Source organism: Astyanax mexicanus, chromosome 7, assembly GCF_023375975.1.
Source record: "Astyanax mexicanus isolate ESR-SI-001 chromosome 7, AstMex3_surface, whole genome shotgun sequence".
Lineage (NCBI taxonomy): Eukaryota > Metazoa > Chordata > Actinopteri > Characiformes > Acestrorhamphidae > Astyanax > Astyanax mexicanus.
Genome location: NC_064414.1, coordinates 42,975,816 through 42,999,241, shown reverse-complemented (window position 1 = coordinate 42,999,241; position 23,426 = coordinate 42,975,816). Strand labels below are relative to the sequence as shown.

Here is a 23,426-nt window from a genome sequence, read left to right as displayed (position 1 = left end):
AAAAAACATCACAAAATTAGACACCTACATACACATTAACACCAGGAATCACACAAATCAGAATAATTTGTTTTAAATTCTCATAGATGTAGAGTTTGATTAGGCTGGTTAGACTGTACCTCTGCTGTGCTGCAGCAGGACGATGGTTGGGTTTACGCTGCTGGTAGGTGGATATGAGGAGGATACCCTGACTGATGTTACACCAGCACTCAGGGAACCTGAGCTGGAGGAGAGTGAAGACTGATCCGAACTTACAGGACACTCGACCTGAACAGAACGAAGTCACAAATGAGGGAACGCATTTCAGTTTTCAAAACTGTAAATTATTGCCCCTAAAACTTGTATTTTAGCATAAAAAACACCCACACCATAAAAAATAGTTAGTGTGTACACAAAGTTATTGTGTAAAAAAAATAACATAAAGTCACAGTCAAGCAAAAACTATGAATTTCACAAATACACTACTTTACAGGAAAATGAGAAAACTTTTCTAACATTCAGTAGATCAGTCAATGTAAAAATATTTTATTCAAAGTCATTTGGAGCAATGCTATTGGTCTACTCTTCTAAAATTGCCAGATTTAAAATGTATGTCAAAAAGTGGAAAAATAGCAATTCAACTGGAAATGTTTTTTTTTTTTTTTGCATGACAGAGACAATATACTAAGAACATTAATGACATATAGGAACAATTATATGAGGACTAATTGAACTTTTTCTGGGTATTTCTGTAGTGTTAGTAAACCCTATTAAACACCAAATGAATGCCTGATTTCTTTCACCTCCTCATCCAGTAAGTTTGAACTGACTTTAAATCTAGTTGGGTATTCATACTTAAGCGACACCTGTAGAGAAACAGCTAGCTTTAAAAACAGCCATGTTTTGGCAGGATGACTTACCTGTGTTGGAGCCTTAAAGACCTGCGGGGAATTTAAATGAGCTCTGACGCTGTTTACTTCGTCCTCTGCCAAACTGGTTTCTGAGGCATCTCCGTTGACCGCTTCAAGCCACCCACCTGTAACCAGTCCAAACAGCCTGACTTCTAAAAGGGTCCACAAATCTCCCTGGAACCTCTTTAAACTTAGCAGGACAGAAACATGAAACACTGCAGCCTCCAGTTGGCAGCGATTCTGTTTGTTTTCACTGCGAACCACAAAACTACCCTGGTACAGAGCTGTTAATCCTCAATTAAACGAATCACCGGCCCTGTCTGCCAGTCCAAACTACTTCCCTGACAAAAGGTCTTCATCCACAGAGATGCTAATTCCCTGCGGCTGGGAACAACGATTCTCTCACAACCCGCGGACTCTGTCATCGGAACAAGGAGACCATTGACTTCACTGTAAGAAGTGTTTGTTTCGCTGGCCTTTTTATTCTGGCACAACAATTAAAGCATCTCCCCCATGTCCTGGCAGCCAGCCAGCACAGTTCTAATGCTCTGATCACCAATAAGTCCATGCTGCAGTCCCAGCACCCTATGTGGGAGTTCTGGACAAAAGCTTCTTTTGACAGACCCTCGGTAAATATGAGCCATCGCTGAAAGTTATTCGGCTGCCGAGCAACCGACTTGGCCATCAGTCAGCGCTGTGTGTGTGTTCCATATCAAAACACTCATAACAAAAATTCGGTGGTGGAACAAACTTAATTGATCAAATTAATAACAGTAATTATTAATATATCTGACCAAAATATGACTGTAATATCATTAGTGTCCCAAAAAAACATGTATTGAGCAATTCTATTGGTTAATTCATTATTAAATTTTGACACAATGTAAAGACCAACGGTTAAATTAGATTCAAACTGTGTCAAAACGTCAAATACAGCCATTTAAATAGACCTTAAAGGACCTTTTATCTCAAAAATATTTGAATTTCCTAGGTGACTGAAAATCCTTCTTTACTTTTAATGGAAACCAAAGTAAAAAGATTTTAATCAGAGTAATTTTAGTGCATTTCTTTCTGTTCATTCATCATCAATCTTAAACACAATATGAACAACAGCTGCTGGGTTCAACTAACAGTAGTAAACTAAAAATTGTCAAAATGAGGATACATGTTTTTCCTTGCACAGTAACAATATACACTCTATGCCCAAAAGTTGAAACATTACTGTAAGGATTTAATTTCATTTAAACTAGGAAAATAGGAGAAAAGCATCAGTGAACTCAGGAACTGATGCTGGATGATTATTTCAGGATTGCTACTGAAGCTCAGCCCAGAGGTCCAAATTTACAATGAAGATCCATCACTCCAGAGAACACACTGTCACTGCTCAGCAACCCAGTGCCAGGGGCTTTATAGCTCTATAACATGGGCCGATGCTGATCTTAGTCTAATGTCTGGCTGCTGTAGAGCATCCCATTCTTTTGGATATGCATTTTATGGATGATACAGAACAGGCTGTTATGTCGGGCTGTACAATATTGGGAAAAAAAACTGACATTGCAATTACTTTCACTATAATTTGGATATTAAAAATACATTTCACCAGTCATTTACACCAGACACTACCAGAAGTAAATGATGTGACATGTTATTATATTAATAATGCTCTCTGCTTTTACAAGATTACAGTAAATAAATGATATTATGCAGATATACAGCTCTGGAAAGAGAACACTTAATGTTAATGTTATTTCTTGATTTTACCTAATTAAAAACCTATGCAATATAATCAAGAGGAAGATGGATGATCACAAGCCATCAAACTAAGCTGAACTGCTTGACTTTTTGCACCAGGAGTGGCATAAAGTTATCCAAAAGCAGTGTGTAAGACTGGTGGAGGAGAACACGCAAACCAGGGTTAATCCACACAATACTGATTTCTGAACTCTTATGAAAACTTTATGAATATGAACTTTTATTTTTTGCATGATTTGAGGTCTGAAAGCTCTGAAATTTTTATGTGGTCCATATTAGAGAAACTGATTCAGAAACTGAAGTGGTCTCTTTTTTTGTTCCAGAGCTGTAATTTGCCTCTGCTATGTGTAACATGTAAAATGGAAGCAGTGCAAATGTATCTTTAAATTTCTGCATTTAATTTAATGACTTAGGTGCTGTGCTAATACTGGCAGTGCTTTAATATCCCAGCTGGTTGGTTAAAAATGTTGAATGTTCAATTATAAATGTATGCAATAAATTATGAAATAATGTATGTAATAATGAAAAAAGTGAAACAATAACTGAAAACGTGTTTAGTTAAACTTCGGTCAAATGCTTAGTTCCATTTAGATTTAGTTTTGGCCAACATTTTAATTTCTGTGCATTTTTAATATATTTAGCAGCAAATTCATTAATTTAAACTGAATACTTTGGACATTTAGTGCACTCACACTCACAATAACTATATGAGCAGGCAGTTCACTGTGCACATTATTCAGAAATGTGTGAACTCACTCTTGGCTGGGTCTGGGGTTGACTCCTGGGTGATACAATCTTCATCGTCGACGTGGACAAGTGTGGCTCTTAAAGTTACAGCTCCCTTCCCTTTACACACACGGGCGGGGTCCAACTCTACGAGCGAGGTCACGTCCAGGAGGAATCATAAAAGACAAAGAAAAAGACAAACAAACAGAAGGTTATAAATCTGACAATAAGAGCTGGCTTGTGTATTAATGCATAGGTATAACATCTGGCCCAGATGACAGTCATATGTGGGGGTCTTTTATGAGTAGCACAACTGGGACCCAGAATGATTTGACCACTGGTAAAACATATGGACTTATGTAATGGGTAATGGGTCCCACCAGGGTCAATGATGAGAGTTAAACCTGTGCTCAATCTGGGTTGTAGACTGCACATAGGGCCTAGATGCTTCACATGTACAAACCCACTCAGAGCCCATGTGCACCTGGAACCCACTTAGCAAACATTCCATCCATGTGAGCTCCACATAAGCATGCTGACTACGGGACTAGTACTTTGCATCACTCAGCTGGCTTCAGTATGTGTTACATGTGCACAATATTTGAGGTGATCTCACCAGTGGGCATGAGGTCAGGAGAGCTCTTCATGATCCTCAGAGGAGTGACGCGCACAGCAGAGACAGCGCGTGGACTCGTAAAGAGTTGACGTCCTGTAAAACACAATAAAACAAACGGCAATTAAGTTTACAGGCCAGATATTTTCCAAGTCATTACGTGGTGGCCACAAAAAAGAAATTCTGTTTTGGAAAATTAAGTGTAATGTGATGGAGTGCTACAGACTAGTAGCTCTCCAGCCCAGAGGGTCGTTGAACCCAATTGCAGAACAGCTAATCTGAGAGGAATAAATAACTAAATATTTAAACACACCGCTCCTCACACGGGCTCAAACCCGTGTCATCAGGTTCGCAGTCAAATACACTACTGCTGCCCCGGCTAGTGAACTGGGACATGGCTGGGAAAAAATGGCTTTATAAGGTGATAGGAAGCCCAAGGATGGGGGGAAACTAAAGTCACGCTGAGCGCGACAGAGAGACAGGGGAGGAATTTGAACAAAAGCTCCACAGAGAAGCATTTAATTTATAATTTTTTTCATTATCGTTCCTTATAGTTCAAACAACCTCACACGCCAGATTTTTTGTGCATGCAGGCATGTTGTTTTAGACACTATTAACACTATTCAGGACTGAGTGAATGTTATTCAGTGTATCATTATCTCAAAAAGTCCTCTTAAGAAAGGGCTTCCACCTCACATTTTTAGTAGGATACTGTTCACACTCAAACTGCATCAATTTCCCAGGAATGTCTTAACCAGATTGCAACACCTTCTTGGCCTGAACGATTGCCAGATTTACCACTTATCGAACATGTATGAGGCCTTAGAGTTCGCAGGATCTACAGGTACAGCTGCAGCCTGTATGGGAAAATCTGCTGTAGGATGCCATTATGAGTGGCTGTTATGGCCCAAAATTAATATCACAATATTTCATGGTATTTTCATGATAATGATACTCCTGGTGATATGAAAAAAAACCACTGAATAAAAAAAAATTTCAAGAATAAACTACTGCAACAAAATGAAAATTAAATGTTATTATTGCATACGATATGATATGGCACACCCCTTTTTGAGATAGTATAAAATACAAAAAATGTATCAGATTTGTAACAGAAGTCAATGATCCAGAATGTCATGATACTAATAATGCGCTCCAAATATCTCCACATATCCAGTAATAAAGTAAAATAAATGATACTGGACAGATACAATCCATCTCTAGTAGATATATAATAGGAAATGAGAACAGTGTGATTTTTTTGTTGCTAAAAAAAGCAAAAAAGTAGAACCCTGATGTGATAATTAGGGTTGGGTGATATGTCACAATATTTCAGGGTACAATATCATTCACGATATTCAAAAATGTTGGCGATATTAAGTACAATACGATATGGTACACCCCTAAATGCCATATGAAACCTGTACGGATTAATACCCAACCGTTTGTCATGTTGAATCCAGGATAGCGGAGCTCAACAGGGAACTAGAGCTGCCTTTCAATTGTACATGTTGCCCAATAAACCTAACCTTTCATTCTAATGTGAATATAGTAAACATGTAAATTTAGTAGTTATGTAAAGCCTGCGTTAATTCAACGAAAATAATACAACTGAACTAATAAAAAATGCTTAAAATAAATTCTAATGAAGTTCAATGTTTTAGAAGTGCATTAGAACCCACAGGACAAAATCCCTGAATAAACTCTGTAGAGCAGCGGAGGCCTGGTGTGAAGGAAAAGAAAGCGACGGCAGGACGGTAAGCGAGGAAAGATGGATGGGTTGACGGAAATAGAGGCCCGGCAGAGAGGAAGACAAACTTAACAATACTGAGATCTAACAGAGAGAGCCTGTGTCTGTTCACCCACTCACGAGCCTTCCTGCAGGAACATATTAAACCTCTGCCGGAAAACAATGCTTTACCTCAGGGCTGTAATTAAAACACATTACATGTGTTAAAAGCAGCGTATAATAGGATAGTGTTGAAACATTTCAGATTGCGAAATGTCAACATATTGATAATCACAGATAAATATTATTTTGAAGACTTAAATGTGGCAAGGAAAGAACCCCCTCTAATTATTGGATAACATTTTAACATGAAGATCATTTATTTAACAGGAGTCATTAATCTGCCATGTTACACTTCTAAAAGAAAACACAGCCAGACAAGGAACTGCAAGAATTCCTCAGCTTGTTTCTAGAGAAAAATCTGTAAAATGTTTCTAAAAATGTGTAAATAACTTTGAAGCAACTGATGATCTTCTCAGCAGACCCAAAAAGGAGTCAAAACATGTCTGATTCTCTGTTATTATACAGTTGCTGGTGTATTTGTAGTTTATTAAGCATATATAACACTGGATCACTGACAACACTTCAGTTATCAAAACCTGACCAACTGTTGTTTGCTGCCATTGCAATTACAGCAATATTTAGATATAAATAACGTTTTAGATAAACTCCAGAATGAGATGCACAGTTTGAGGCAGAGCAGAGAAACTTACCAGGGGCTGCATCAAATCTCACTGTGACCTCTGCTGGAGAGCCCTGTGAGAAAAGAACACAAAACAAGGAATTAAAGACACAGGACAGATTGTTTTTTTAGGTCATACTTAGATTTTATACACCTAGACAATGCACAGCATGTGTATACAGACTGTATATACACACATTATAGAAATACAGCTCTGAGATTGAGTAAAATGAACATTAGTGTTTTATTCTATAAACTACAGACATTTCTCACAAATTCCAAATAAATATATTGTTATTTAGAGCCTTTATTTGCAGAAAATGAGAAATTACTTAAATATGGTGCAGAGCTTTCAGCTTTCATGCATCTTGGCATGTTCTCCTCCACTAGTCTTACACACTGCTTTTGAATAACTTTATGCCACTCCTGGTCCAAATATTTTTAAATGCACATATTTTATTCCACTAGGTTTATTGTTTTAATAAACATTTTGGGTGAATTTACACCTTACAGTTTTGACATTGACACGCATCGTTTTACACCAATAGAAAAAGCTAAAATCTTTGTACAGTTGAAAGCAAGACTTGGTTACCAAGATAGAGAATGATGTGAAGAGAAGAGCATGGAGAAAAAAATAACGGACTCATGATCCAAAGCATTCCACATCATTAATCACACATACTGTAGGCAGTGTTATGGCATGGGCATGCATGGCTGCCAGTAGAACTGAATAACTGCTGGTAATTGATGATGTGACTGCTAAACGAAGTATGCACACAGCCTGTACATATTAATGCATTAGAAATATGAAGCTTCCCAGCATTAACAGCTGTTATTTTACTTGATTGTTTTTTTTCCTTATTCGTGGGCTACAATGTATTTATACCTAAAGTTATTTTATTTTAACTGTATTTATAGCAAACAACTAATACCCTTCCAACACCTGTATACATTTGGTTAATTTTGGTTTTACACTGTAGTTATTTGAGTGGAATAAAGAACTTTGCTACATTCTGTCACCCCTTTACTTAATGCTAATTAGTTAGTAAAATGCTGTGAGTTTGGCAAAATTCTTATGAATATAACACATTCCACTACGATTTCTTTCTTTTCTGTTTATAAATAAGGGCTTATCTACAGTTACAGCAGATACAGGAATCCCCAGCATAAGCCTGTGAGATGCCTGCAAGTTTCTTCTTCTATTCTATTGTTGAATTAATGATTATAGTGGTTTGCAGCATCATTCACAGTTGCTCTTTTAATTTGGACCAAACTGAACAGTCTGAAAGTCCAGATCAAACAAGGTAGATGTGAAAGGCCCTTCATATGAAGGAAAACAATTATTTGCAGCCTTTTTTTAACAGATATCACCCAAGAAAAAAGTAAAACTATGTTTTTGTAGCTAATTGTTGTTACTTGTGCATAAAAACTGCTGTGAAGCATGCATGTCTATATATGTAACTTCAGAGTTTGTGCTAATTAGTCATTCTAAGCTATAATTATCTTGAAGGTTTAATTACACTGACTAATTTACAATAAGTATTCATTGTTTTTCATAGTGTCTTTTATCACTATACAGATAAATACAGAACTCTTTCTTACCTGTCTGTTACTCTGATTCCTTACTCTGTGGGTTTCCCTTACTGCGACACTACAAGACCCCTGCCCAGTACCCCATTTGGTGGGGTTTGAACTAGGAGTCTGGCTGTACTGTCCTTTTCCCCTCTAATGACTCAACCTTGACCACACTTTGATTGTTTCCATACCACAGCTACCAAGACTGGCCTGTCACCACCTGCCACCTGGGAATGTGGCACCCACTCACCATGTGTAGCCCAAATTACAGCATCCAGCTCCTCATCCAGCATACCAGCCCCATGTGAGAGATAGCAAATATCACAAACCTTCCCAGCATTCAAATATTCATCATGTGCTCAGCCAAACGGCGACCTGTTGCTTAGGAGCGTTTGGAGGGGTACGGGATACGGGCCAGGCTGGCACTGACCGGGGCATTATTCTAACGGTCAACACCAGCCTGAGTGCTCTGGTGAGGATCATACACACCCTATCAAGAGCACCCAGAGAGAGGTCGTCATTTTTGCCACCAGCTTATTAGTAGCAGTTAGGATGATTTCAGTCCACAGCCAGTCTGGCACATTCCAAACAGACAGATACATAAAACAAGTGGGCCTGATGGGCAAACCTCAAATAGATATCCACTGATTAACACTCAACACAGAAATATGAAATAAAAGTACAGCAGGGCCTAAAAGCATAGATTAAACCTGCTGTTTTGGTGCTATCATCAAGCCTGGTGACATATTAGTGATTTTATTTCGCATAAACATGGTGTGAAAGTTATGTATTTATGCTGAAATATGATTTAACCAAACTCTCACTCACATATACACACACATAAATACAGAGAGTGCCAGGATTTAAAGGTTAATATTAGTTTTTTAATGATTGACACCACTAATATAAATATAATAGGGATGCACAATGATATTTGAATCATATTGGTATTACATTACATTACATTACATTTGGCAGACGCTTTTGTCCAAAGCGACTTACAATAGTCAAGTACAATGTAAAATAAGTTTAAAGGTAAAACATCTTTGGATAGGGATAAAAGGAGGTCAAAGGGGAATAATAGGATAGAGGAGTGAAGGAGGGGAAGAAGGAAATGAGGTTAGAAGTAGTTAGTGTGTTAGAGGTGTTAGGAGAGTAAGTGCTCTTTGAAGAGCTCTGTCTTCAGGAGTTTCTTAAAGATAGCGAGAGATTCTCCTGATCTGGTAGTGGAAGGTAGTTTGTTCCACCATTGGGGAACTCTGTATGAGAACAGTCTGGATTGCTTTGTGTGAATGTTTGGCAAAGCGAGGCGACGTTCATTGGAGGAGCGCAGCGGCCGGGAGGTAGCGTAAGCCTTCAGGAGCGAGTGCAGGTAGGAAGGAGCTGTTCTGTCATCACCTTGTAGGCGATAGTAAGAGCTTTGAATTTGATGCGAGCATCAACTGGTAGCCAATGGAGCTCAATGAGCAGCGGGGTGACATGTGCCCGTTTTGGCTGGTTGAAGACCAGACGTGCTGCTGCGTTCTGGATCATCTGGAGTGGTTTTACTACACAGGCCGGGAGGCCAGTTAGTAGGGCATTGCAGTAGTCGAGGCGTGAGATGACGACCGCTTGCACCAGGAGTTGGGTGGCCTGTTGCGTCAGGAACGGTCGAATTTTTCGGATGTTATAGAGCGCAAAGCGGCAGGACCGAGCAACTGAGGCCACATGGTGCGTGAAGGAAAGTTGGTCATCAACCAGAACACCCAGGTTCCTAGCAACCTTTGTTTGGTATAACCAGAAGTTCAGTCTTTGAGAGATTTAATTGAAGGTGATGCTCCTTCATCCATGAGGATATGTCAGAGAGACACTGCGATATCCGTGCAGAGATTGAGTGATCTTCAGGTGAGAACGACACCTGAAGATCTTCCTACCTTTTTTTCTAGAATCAATGCAGTGACCTGTAATGTATAAGGACCATAAAAAAAAAAATTATGTGAATCCCTAAAATGCCATTTCACCAATCTTACATTTGTTACTTTATTTACAATTAAATACACACTAATAAATACTTGATCACTTGAGACCACTATAATGACTATTTCAAAAAAATAGTATTTACCTAATAAGGTTACATAACTTTTAACTTAGGTTAACTTTTAGGTTAACTGTTATTTATGACCTGCAGGCCTCATTGAGCTGAGCTTACACTTTATTTTCAATTGAATAACGCATATGTTTATGATTATTTTAACTGTACATGCACATTAGTAGCAAACATTGAACATGAATACCTTTTAACCCAGTAAAAAAACAACATTAGGGGCCTGTAATTTCTGCATTTGTATCGCCTGACAATACTAATACAAACCAAAAAATCTTAAATGTAAAAATACAGAATTAGCCAAAAACTACAACTAGAAATAGGCATTTCTGAAGAAAAAACTTTATGTGGTTGCTAGGCACTTACAGTGGTGTCCCAGGCATGTGATGGTGATCTAATGTATAATCACATACCTTTTTATACAATAATTAAGGAGTCACCCATTTCAATTAAATACTGAAACATCCAAACACATAAATGCATATACTACTACATGTTTAAATGTTTTATTGAATAAGTCAATGTTAATCTATTTACATTTTTATGAAATTTTACATTGTGGAAATTACTAGGTATATAAAAAAAAAGAAAATTGCTTTACAATACGATGTAATACAAACTGGAAATTGTAAAACTGGGATGGACTGTACTTGGGCAGCCTCTAGAGGGTTTCAGATGCAATTAATAAAATGCTGATATTTTAGAAAAGAGTCCGAGTGCATTACATTAATAAGCAGCTCTTGCCAAATACAATTATTATACCATCTGATCAGTTCTAAATTATATCATATAGCGATATGATTCTGATTTCATTACACATCCATAGTAAAAATATGCCCAATGGTCTCTAATTAAAATGTCTATAAAATCAACATCCTGTCCTGAAATATGATTTTAGGTGGTGTTATATCTATGATCATGTTCTACATAATATAACATATGTAATGAATTATGTCTTGACGAGCAGATTTTAGTCCAGAGGCCAGTCGGACAGAATAAACGTAGTGTTTTCTGTAGCATCCGTATCTCTAAAAAAAGGAAAATTTACTATGATGCTTCAGCCAGGAGTCTCTGGAGGATTACCTCACTGTAACAAAGAGTGCAGCATTAGTACAGAGCTGACAAAGCTGTGCAGAAAGGGAGGGAGAGAGATAGAAAGAGAGAGATAGCGAGAGAGAGCTTGTTACGTAACAGAGTTTGACTTTTGCTTTGTCAACAAATGGCAGAGGGGGGTAGAGATAGTGCAGGGCCGTGCAGGATCACAGCTCACAGCTCCAAACATGGCTCTAGAGGAGTGCTGGTGAGCAGCAGCCGGACCGCCTTAATTGAGAAGACCCCCTCAGTACCGTAAACATCTTCAGCAGACACGCTGGCCCACGGCCCGCACTGACGCGCTCCGACCGCTCCAGCTTCTCCATTCCTCCAGCAGCGCGTTTAAACAAATGCAGCCTAAAAGGAAATGTATGCGCCTGCTGCATTTTCTTCAGCCTGCCTGGATCCGTACAGGCCTTATTTTAGCACGCCTCAGTCACTGTCCGTCCAGAACATCACAAAAACAGTTTAAGAGGTTCGATGGAAAAGCTATCCTGGTCATGTCTTTAATTAGAACCACGTATTACCATCCGTAACTATTCCAAATTAGTGACCCAGTGTAGGAATCTTTAAAAAATGCCAGGGCCTGAACATGCCCACACACCTAGGCCTGGACGATATGGTAAAATGTATGTGTAAAAGCATTTTCATGATACACAATAGTCATCTCGAAACACATGATCGCAGTCAAAGTGCATCAAAATATCAGCAGCGATATCAGTAGCAACATTCCCTTAAAAACTGCTATTTAAAACACACTTCTTATTAAAATGATTCTGTAATTATTCCAATTAAGCAAGACTCTGTAATGCAATGTACAGTTGGGTCAGTGTTCTTTAGGCACTGATGATATATCTTCCATATGTTTAAAAAATTCATTGTCAATACAATAAATAAAAAATATATCAAAACAATAAAATATAATTTTATTGCCCACCTCCACCAACACCTTAATTTCTTCATAAATATGTAATTCAAATATTAGTTTTACAGCAGTAAAGCCCCCAAAAACAGAAAAGTGTCTAGTAGTCACTGAAACAGGAAGACTATAAACTCTAACTTAACTTCACAGGAAGGAGGACAAACTTTCAATAGAAGTCAATAGAGTTAAAAAGCGCGTGCAAACAACAAATGCTAAAGCAAACAACAAAGAATGCTAGACATCTATGAACTCCTAAACTGTTAACTAGGGGTGTGACGAGACACTTATACCACGAGACGAGACGAGACACGATATTGGGTTCACGATAACGAGACGAGACGAGATTCAAAAATAACATTTTAAAGAAAACTTTTTTTTTTTTTTCTTTGGACAAAATCATATACCGCAAACTTAACAGACTGGTTTCTCTCACACATTGATTCTATAAGGAATAGAAATAAGAATAAAAAATAAAAATACAACTTTTCTAGGTCTTATATAGTGCAAACAATAAGTGTAAACCACAACCAGTCTTATTACTATGGTTTGTGTTTTTTTTCTCTTAAATCTCTTGTAATTTAACTATGCATAACCATAACCAGTCATATTAAGACTATGCTTGAAGTCTAAACAGAGACAGAACATGTTTTTAAATACAGTACAGAGCTAATGGATTATTACAACTGCCTATGAAACAGTCACGTGTAGGATTTACTTACAGTATTTATATATGGTTTGTGTCTTGGTCACTCTGTTACCGTTTATTGTTTTCACTGGAGCCAAAATGCAGCCAGACATACAACTTAAAAGTAGCAGAAGCATCTTCTATATCAGGGGTATTTAATTATATTAAATAATTAAGTGCTATATCCTGTAAGGTTGTTTGAACTGAATGATGTAAAAATATAGAAGAAGAAGAAGAAATGCCTCTCTGGACAGATTTTGTTTACATTTATCCCCTGTCTCTCTGTCGCGCTCGGCGTGACTAGTTTCCGCCCGTTCTCGTTTTTCCACCCGTTCTCGGGCTCCCTCCTTATAAAGGCGTTTTTTCACGGACGCGGTACCGCGACCCTGACAACACGGGTTCGATCCCGCGTGAGGAGCGGTGTGTTTATTTATTTATTTATTTCCTTACTGCGTCTGCACAGATCTGATTGACTGAAGAGAGCGTTTGGTGATCTTACCCCACACGTGATTGGTCTGTGAGTTTACTGCGCCGCACAATTAAATCCTTCTCAGTAGTTTATTGGTTTGGGTCCGCATTGGACAACGTTTGGGTCCGGACCGCGGTCCGCCCATTCTCTTCTGCTGAGAGCTGCTCTCACACTCGCTGCTACTGTGTTGCCAGATCCGTCTTAAAAAGTCCACATTAAACTGTTTTTTTTTTTCTCTCGCGAGACAGGTTTAAGCTTGACGAGAAATATCGTCACATTTAATCTCGCGAGATCTCGTGGCACGATATCTCGTCACACCCCTACTGTTAACGTATTATCCTGTTATAAATCTAAATACTTCAAAGTTACTCTAAAATCCATGCACATCTGTACCAACTGGACAAGGGTCCACTAGACATACAACAAAATATGCCTCACAATAGAATTTGAATAAATAAATTATAAATTAGCAAATAAATAAACTAAAACAAAATAACTAAAATGATTTGGTATGTAAAAAGATGTTTGGGTCAGTAAATATTTTAATTAAACAAAATAAAGTGCTTACATCCATGTAAATGCAAATAAATTATATATTGGGATTTGGTTTGTATTTAGTTTCAAATTTCTTGTAGAAGAAGCCCATTATCTACTGCATTGTTGAATTCCATCACCCAATTTATCTAATCAGATCTTTAATAATGCTGGTAGAATTAAATACATGCATACAATGTCAGGAGTTCACAGAGACATCACAAAGCATACCAGCAATATGTGTTCTAATAAGTTGTTCTATCTATCAAAAACTTACATTATCCTGGTTTAATGCTAATTTGTAGTGTCTATATAAAACTGTGTTTTCATGTATTGTGTTGAAACGTTTTTATTGCAGTGTTTTAAACTGCTCTGATTCCTCTAAAAGATAAAAAACAGTGGTTAATAAAATAAACAGGTTTAAGAGTAAGCTATGAATATCAGAAACATGCATGTCTGGAGAGCAAACAGCAGCAGGGTGAGTCAAAGGTTCCTGGCATGGCTCTGGTCAGCCCGGGCAGGCACCACACTGGACAACAGGGGATCTCAGAGCGGGGGGCCTGACAAACACTCTTTATCTCTGCTCTGGACATCCCACAAACCCTGACTGGCCCATAATGCCTAGAGTCACACCAACAGGGCTTAAAAAACATTCAGAGTACAGTGTATGAGTTCAATGTACATTTAAATAAATACAGAAAAAAATCTGAAAAAAAAAGTGCAGAATGTAAAATGATGTGAAAAAATTTAGTGCAAGTATAAAAAATAAAAAATAATAGCAATGCTCATCTCCAGACAGCGTATATTTGGAAGTTCTGCACTAGCCTAGTTCAATATAATACAGTGGTGTCAAGATTTAATACAAGCTACAAAAGCTATGAATTAAGTTACTTTCACTTTTACAGCACCTTTCTTGACACTAAAGGATGCTTTACAACCACGTTTTACACACAACACATATTACAGTACACATAGTTCACACTCAGCACTCGTCCGCACACACAGTGGGTGAATAATGGCAGCCAATCACACAGCATACTCTCAACTGGAAACAACTGTCCAACTGGAGGACTGCATCGGGCACTGAGCAGTTGACCCAGCACCAATTCATATCCGGGCATACAATCATTTAAGCATTCCCACAATTTAGAGGAGCATCCATTTCTTCTGGGCAATTCCAAATAATGTGGGAGACTGTGTTTCAGACACGAAGAGAACTTGGAAACTCAACTACCCAAATAGAGACTTGAACCCAGGGACCCGGCACTGACATGCGTATGTGCTAGTAACCACTAAGTCACTGTGCCACTACTATTCTAATGATGCAACAATGTAATATAATGTGATACAATTACCAATTTTCTAACCAAACTAGAGAGCCAATTACACAATCCCCATTCATATGAACTCCCCTATCACTAGTAATGCCCCAACACTGGGAGGGTGCAGATTAGCACATCCCTCCTCCGATACATGTAAACTTAGCCATCATCTCTTTTTTTAAACTGCCACTGATGCAGCATCACTGCATAGTCAGCTCGCACAGAGGAAAGCGTAGCAACACAGCATTGATCCATCAACCAACAGACACCTGTGCTAACCAACATTACAATACAGATTAGAAGTCATGAGAAAATACAATCAAACCACCCCTAAGAGAGCAAGTGCAATGGACATGCTCTCTCAGACTCTGGCTGCTGATGGCAAGCAGTTTGAACCGGGATTTGAACCAGTAATCCTAAAATCATACTGTGAGCCCTGGAGTCCTGTACTGTTATATTTCTAAAAATGGCATACACTGTACAAAGTGAGTATATTATGACTGTATGCACATATACTGTAGATATTTCTTTCATTATTCGCTGAGTTCCTCTGCTCAATATACTTATATATATACTATAAGTATATATATATATATATATATATATATATATAGTGTTTTTACTGCTCCAACACACCCACTGCAAGGCAGGAAGGGCTTGTTGAGTACATGATTCATTGGATCAAGTGGAAGAGAGAGTTGCACGACTGGGAACCACTAATTTAAAAGGTATTGATTCATACTCCTGTGGAGTTCAGTCAACAAGAGGAAGAATAACTACTAGCTTTAGTTTTTATTTTAGCTTGGAGGAGTATAAATATGACAATAAGCACATTCTAATAGCCCATTTGGGACTCTATGCTCTACCAAAATAGTACCTTATCTAATATTCCTATCTCTTTGGTAACAGCACCCCACATATTAACAATATGTTCTGTTCTGTTTTGTTGACCAAAGAGTGCATTTAGACAAATAAAAATCTAAAAACTCTTGCTTCTAATAAAACTAGTCTAACATAAAATGGTCCTAAGGGAAGCTACAGTATCTGCACTCTCTGTAGCAGACTCTGTAGACTGTAACTGGAAAACAACTGTGCCCTAAGGGGGCATCAACTGAGTATATCAGTTTCTATAAATATTTGGACATTTGGATTAATGACTGGGATTCTGAGTACCACACTTTGGTGACAACTGTTTGCAGGAATATTTCGGCCTCAGTGTTAGAACCGAATGACGCACTCAACAATATCACTCACTGCCAGAGTGAAGAAGGTGACCTGTTCCTCACACCTCGCTGAGACCTGTGTGAAAAAGGGTTAGGTCACATTGTTTGCATAATGTACGCAACAGCATAACTTGCTTAATATTTCCAAGGCCTTTTAGCTGAAATGACCAGGTTGCTCTGAGGACTTGACAAAGATTTAGCCTAATCCACTAATAAGAATCTAGACAAAAGGCATATACCGCAATTTCCATGATATATGGGACAATTGCATCATTTTTATAAACCTTCCTATACTCTGATGCCTCAAATAAGAACTCAAACTACTTATTTAAGTGCACAATGTTGGATTTAAACTCGCTTGCATTAGTTTTTTTTCTTCAGTTTTTATCCACTGACGTGTTACATGTCATGGGACAGGATACAGTATTGAGTCCCATAAGTTTTGTCATGTCCAATGGAAGCTAAAGAACACTGCACTGGACTGTGGTATATATGAGTATGGCATCTTGTACATTGAATGTGGAAGGGTGGATGGCATTGTCCACAGTGCTTGATAATGCCCTCTATGGCGTATTCCAATTACACACATGACAAGTTAAAATGGCAGCATAACTTCTGGAATTACCTTACCATGAGCACATTGGCCAGTGTTTTTAACTTCACTCACAAGATAACACCTCACAATGTATACAGGTGTGAACATTCCTAAGCTGTCTCCTAAATGAACACTTCATGATGATTTTAAAACTGATCTTCCATCACTGTTGGCCACCAGGAGGCTGATTTGGCAAGTGATGGATTTTCCAGTATTTTGCTTTAGCAGCATGCTTGGGATTTTGTCTCATACAGCTAGACAGCATTGTCTTGTGGTAATATGAAATGCTGTTCACTGAGTTTGGAGACATTTTTTTTATTTGACCTGTGTTTCTGTACCTTAAATTAAATTTTTTCCTACAGTAATCAGTGGTTAAATCATCAGTAAAGAGATTACTTACTTAGCCAGTGGTTGTCGAAGCCTTATAGTCCTAGGCCACAGTACCTCCACCACCATGTTTTACAGACTGACATACATTGTCTTTGTTATCTTTTTGAAATCTTACTTTGTTCAGAATAAAGTTCCAAACAATTTGTGATTGCCATATAATGCTGAAGGTGCTCCTACACCCGCTCTAATGAAGTAACATATCTTTACATTACATTACATTTGGCAGACGCTTTTGTCCAAAGCGACTTAGTCAAGCACACAAGTAATAGAAGTTAAAGGTAAAACATTTAAATAGGGCTTAAAGGAGGTCGAAGGGAAATAATGGGATAGAGGAGTGAAGGAGGGGAAGAAGGAAATGAGGTTAGAAGTAGTGTGTTAGAGGTGTTAGGAGAGTAAGTACTCTTTGAAGAGCTCTGTCTTCAGGAGTTTCTTAAAGACAGTGAGAGATTCTCCTGATCTGGTAGTGGAAGGTAGTTAGTTAGAGGTGTTAGGAGAGTAAGTGCTCTTTGAAGAGCTCTGTCTTCAGGAGTTTATTAAAGATAGTGAGAGATTCTCCTGATCTGGTAGTGGAAGATAGTTTGTTCCACCATTGGGGAACTCTGTATGAGAACAGTCTGGATTGCTTTGTGTGAATGTTTGTTTGGTAAAGCGAGGCGATGTTCATTGGAGAAGCGCAGCGGCCGAGAGGTAGCGTAAGCCTTCAGGAGTGATCAGTGCAGGTAGGAAGGAGCCTGTTCTGTCATCACCTTGTAGGCGATTGTAAGAGCTTTGAATTTGATGCGAGCAGCAACTGGTAGCCAATGGAGCTCAATGAGCAGCGGGGTGACATGTGCCCGTTTTGGCTGCAGGAATCTCTGAGGAATGTAGCAAAACAGCTTTTTGTAACAATTTACTGAATTGTATTACTGTGTAGCTGTGAACTGAAACTTCAGAGTTAGTAAAGTGGTCTTTAGCAAAGAAATAGATCTATACAGGACAATGACAAACATTTGGATGCTTAAATATTTTAACGTACTTGGTAAAACGTTGCATTGGTAAGACAACTTTTAACAACCTTTAATAAATCATTTTATATATCAATATAAAATGATTTATTAAAGGTGCAGTGTTATTGGAAGCTTTTTCAGTACAATGTAGAGACCTATTTACCAGTTGTCAGGGCTTGTTATTGCCAGTTAATTATATAATTATATATAATTACACCCCCTCCAATTCTGATAGACATGATGCTGGATTTGTGTTACAATAGCCTCTTCAGAAGGCATTTCTGAGTTAATGTGTGGAATGTAGAATGTGACAACTGTTTCAGAGCCTTCTGTTATGTGAGAGAGGACTGGTAATTTGGTCGGGGGATGCAGACTGTTCCGTCACACCTAAAAACAGCTCTCCGATAATCCAACCATTTCAAGTGCTTCCATAATGGAAGCTTTCATAGCACTATGACGGAAGACCCTAAAGCTCACTATTGAGTAATGCTGCCACTACAGGACCTCTACAAAGAACCAGAACAGGCTTATGCAACTATGCGGTATACTCTCTCTCACTCACTCAAAAACACACACACTTATGAGCCACTTATGAGCTGGAGGTATCCAGATAAGTCCATTTAAACTGTACAGAGGTACAAAGGTAATGTACATTTATCTGTACTGGTAGAAAAAAGCTTAACAAAAAATATCAGCGACTGATTAGTAGACCATTACTCACAGTACAACACTGAGCTACTACTTATCTAAAAAAATATCTTTGATAAAACGTCTGTTCTGTTATAATAAAGTTATAATGCTCATGTTATACGCCATAATAAACCTATTCACAATGCTGTATTTATGCATTCAATTCCAGTTAAAGAGAACTCCACTTATTTTTCCAACATTTTGCATTTTGATATAAAGTTAAAGCTCAGAGTTTCCTGTTTCAGAGTAATTTTGGCAGAGAAGTGCATACATATGGAGTGAATTTTGTGCCAAAAGTTTTACACAAAAAAATAAAATCCTCAATCAAAATGTTAGGAATCAAAAGCAAAAATTATATGTTACAAATTCAAAAGAGAAAAAATATATAGCAAATATATATTTTTAAATATACTTGGTTATTTTATTATCCTTTGCAGTTATTTGAAAATTATTTCAGTTTGGTCTTTGCTTTTATTTTTGTGTTTTTGTGAATTTTCTGTGGATTTTTTGGATTTTTCTGTTAAAGACTTTTGCTTCTGGAATCCCTCTTTTGCTTCTGCTTCAGTTTTTTGCTTCTGAGTTTTGGCACAGTTTTCACGGGTGGGCGGGGCTTAGAAGAAGGGGTTCCCCTTGAATTTCCATTGGTCAGCTGGTTCTGGACTGGCGGGTTCCCTGAACCCTCGTCTGAGACTGACCACGCCCCCAAACACCCCGCCAGCTTCAAGCGTCCTTCCAAACACGGAGTGAACAGCAGCTTCCAGCAAACAGCAACAGCAGCAGATACTTTTACAATTAAATATTATACAAACGTTATGTTCACAAGTCACATTAGCGAGAGTGCTAAATATTCATGCTGAAAGTAGGTAACTACCTAACTCACTAGCTCACTGAGTAGGTAACTCACTAGTTCACTGACTAGGTAACTCACTAGTTCACTGACTAGCTAACTCACTAGTTCTCTGACTATGTAACTCACTAGTTCACTGACTAGGTAGCATTCTAATTCATTAGCTCATTGAGTAGGTAAGTAGCTAACTCAGTAGCACACTTACTATGTAACTCACTGGTTCACTGACTAGGTAACTCACTTGCTCACTGAGTAAGTAACCTGCTAACTCATTAGCTCACTGAGTAGGTAACTCACTAGTTCACTGACTAAGTAATTCACTAGCTCACTGAGTAGGTAACTAACTCACTAGTTCACTGGCTAGATAACTCACTAGTTTGCTGGCTAGGTTGCTCACTAGCTCACTGAGTAGGTAACTAGCTAACTCACTAGCTCATTGACTAAGATAACTGACTAGTTCACTGATTAGGTAACTAGCTAACTCACTAGCTCATTGACTAAGATAACTGACTAGTTCACTGATTAGGTAACTAGCTAACTCACTAGCTCATTGACTAAGATAACTGACTAGTTCACTGATTAGGTAATTAGCTAACTCACTAGCTCATTGACTAGGTAACTATCATAATTTGCGCGTGAATATTTAGCACATCTTGCTAATGTGAGCTTTTAAATGGAGTGAAACAGAGAATAATATAACATAATATAACATTAAACATAACGTTTGTATAATATTTAATTGTAAAAGTATCTGCTGCTGTTGCTGTTTGCTGGAAGCTGCTGTTCACTCCGTGTTTGGAAGGACGCTTGAAGCTGGCGGGTGTTTGGGGGCGTGGTCAGTCTCAGACGAGGGTTCAGGAACCCGCCAGTCCAGAACCAGCTGACCAATGAAGATTCAAGGGGAACCCCTTCTTCTAAGCCCCGCCCACCCGTGAAAACTGTGCCAAAACTCAGAAGCAAAAAACTGAAGCAGAAGCAAAAGAGGGATTCCAGAAGCAAAAGTCTTTAACAGAAAAATAAAAAAAAATCCACAGAAAATTCACAAAAACACAAAAATAAAAGCAAAGACCAAACTGAAATAATTTTCAAATAACTGCAAAGGATAATAAAATAACCAAGTATATTTAAAAATATATATTTGCTATATATTTTTTCTCTTTTGAATTTGTAACATACAATTTTTGCTTTTGATTCCTAACATTTTGATTGCGGATTTATTTTTTTTGTGTAAAACTTTTGGCACAAAATTCACTCCATACATACAGAGTTCTGTAAGACAATTCTGTATCCAAAGAAACCTCTGCATGGACAGAAGTATGGGGACACTTGCTCATTTATATTTTTAAGTGTATTAAAAAAAAGAGTGCATCCTGCTTATGATGGAGTAACTGTCTCTGCTGTCCAGAATTTTGGAATTTTGGATGATCACCACAACAACTCGTCCACTTAACCCAGAACTACTGGATGGAGCAAGACAATGGGTACAACTTAAAGTAGCTGAATATATTCATTAAAAGGGGTGTCATCTGCATTAATCCTCTTAATATTTCAAACTGATACTTGCTGATGTATTTACTGTATTCTGGACCAACACTGGGCAGTTTCTATAATAACAGGCCAATACTGGCCATGCTACATTAAAATTCATTGATTTAAGTTTTTTTTCTTTACTTTAATTGGTTTCAATAAATATATTGTTTTTTTAACCTGTTAATTTAAAAAGAGGGTTTAAAACTGTGACCAGTCTATGTAAGGACCAGTTAGGTAAATAAACTGTAAAAAAAAATAAAACCAAAATTTTCATGACATAACTTTAATTTTATTGTTTGGATACAGCTGGTTGACAGCTCAAATGCAGGTATATAAATGTTACATCAAGTCTATTAGTTATACCGGGTGTGTGTTCTCTCTGTAAGTTAGAAATGTGTATATCAGCATCAGCAGATATATAGCTAACCTATATGTGTGTAATATCAGATCTCAGCATCAGTTCAGAAATTCCTCATCAGTGTATCACAAGGATGTTTTAAATATTATCATTTTTTATTATTATTTACTAGTGAATATTATTCATAAAATCTGATGTGAGATATGAAGATGTGAAGACACAGCACATCACTGCTATCTAGTGGTTACCGTTGAAACACAACACTAAATAAACCACTGTCTGATACCAATCTTTACATGTAAACTATTCATCTAAATTTCATATTATATTATTGAGAATCAACACAGCACTGTAAAATATAATATTGTGACACTTTGATGTATCGATACTTTCTTTTACACCTTCTTTTACAAGCTACGTTTGTGTTTAAGTGATAAACTGCTCACAACTGAAACTGCGCAGAAACGTGTGGTCAGTGTGGTCTGTGTCTTTAAGGTAGAGGTCTTCCCAGCCGAGCGGCCCTCCACCATCTCCGTGCCAGCTGCTCTACAATCTGCTAGACCAGCAAGAAGTGAGAGCAGAGATCTGTCAGCGCAGGCCAAACTAACCATAAATTGTCTGTCTGCCGCTTTGTTTACTTTAATTCATTAGTATGCTGCTTTGTGCACACAGACCTTGAAATGCGTAGCGCTAACAAAAACACGCACGCACACTCACTCACACTCTCACTCAGTCTCACACACTCACACAAGCTTTGAGAAGCACTCTCATATATGCTGCAGCCAATAGGGACGAAAGAGCGTGAGAGGGAAGACGGGGGGTTGCCAGGCAACGTGGGGTAACATTAACACAATGTGCACAGGGAGAATCAGGTGTCTGCGGAAGAACATCCGGTAGACAAAACCCCTCAATCATTGCAGCACTGATGGGTGTTTAGAGACAAATGAACATGCCATAAACAGATTGTCCTGAGAACAACTCAGGTCATTTTGTCATGCAAATATGTGTAAAACAGGCCACATGTGTTTCCATGGAACAAATAAATAACCAATTACTATACACACTACACAGTAATAAGAAATCAATTACTGTGTGAAAAATCAAACTAACTTCTTCCTGCTACAAGTGCAATCTGATAAAAAATAGTAATTTACAAGCAAACAATGGCTGAAAAAGAATTTCCACAACTGTGTTATTCTAACCCTGCTTTTACACTTGTAGGAGACACTTCTGTCAGTAGCTTGATTCGCTGCACGGTGGTGTGAACTAGGTCCAGCTTATTGGCCAGTTAGCATGCTGACTACTCTAAAAACCTTGTTATTTAGCAACTAAACCAGCAGAGAAACAACAGTCAATCATTCAGAATGTTGCCTTAATTTATATAGGCAAGTCAGTTCTTAACTCCGCAGGCATCTTTGCAACACCACTAGGCAGTTATATCCACTTATACAAGACTAGCCCCTTATCATATATTTTCGAATGGGGAAAAAAATAAAAAAGAATCTCTTAACAGAAGGTCTAATTACTATTACATATGAACAATTTAAACAAAAACATGATTTTTCAGCTTGTTGTTGCTACTGCATTTGCGCAGATCTCCTCATTGAGGGATGCTTTTCCCTCTATTACAAGCATATCCAGCAAGCTAGTTGGCTCTTTTTGTTAAAGAACAG

General features: G+C 38.0%; 1 protein-coding gene across 6 annotated transcripts in view; it reads right to left on the bottom strand.

The window, feature by feature from the left end:
* LOC103044549 (sorbin and SH3 domain-containing protein 1) overlaps nucleotides 1-23,426 on the bottom strand; it is an 86,600-nt gene that overhangs the window by 56,033 nt on the left and 7,141 nt on the right. The window contains exons 1-6 of one of the 6 annotated variants that reach the window (XM_049481774.1): nucleotides 8,055-8,265; nucleotides 6,484-6,526; nucleotides 3,985-4,077; nucleotides 3,399-3,515; nucleotides 900-1,015; nucleotides 120-267 (exon numbers count right to left, since the gene is read on the bottom strand). In XM_049481774.1, coding sequence (XP_049337731.1) covers nucleotides 120-267; nucleotides 900-1,015; nucleotides 3,399-3,515; nucleotides 3,985-4,015 — 412 coding nt within the window. In that variant the 5' untranslated portion in view covers nucleotides 4,016-4,077; nucleotides 6,484-6,526; nucleotides 8,055-8,265. Of the gene's footprint in view, nucleotides 1-119; nucleotides 268-899; nucleotides 1,016-3,398; nucleotides 3,516-3,984; nucleotides 4,078-6,483; nucleotides 6,527-8,054; nucleotides 8,266-23,426 lie in introns of those variants that run through there. The other 5 variants (XM_049481777.1, XM_049481776.1, XM_049481778.1 and 2 more) reach the window with 5 other exon arrangements.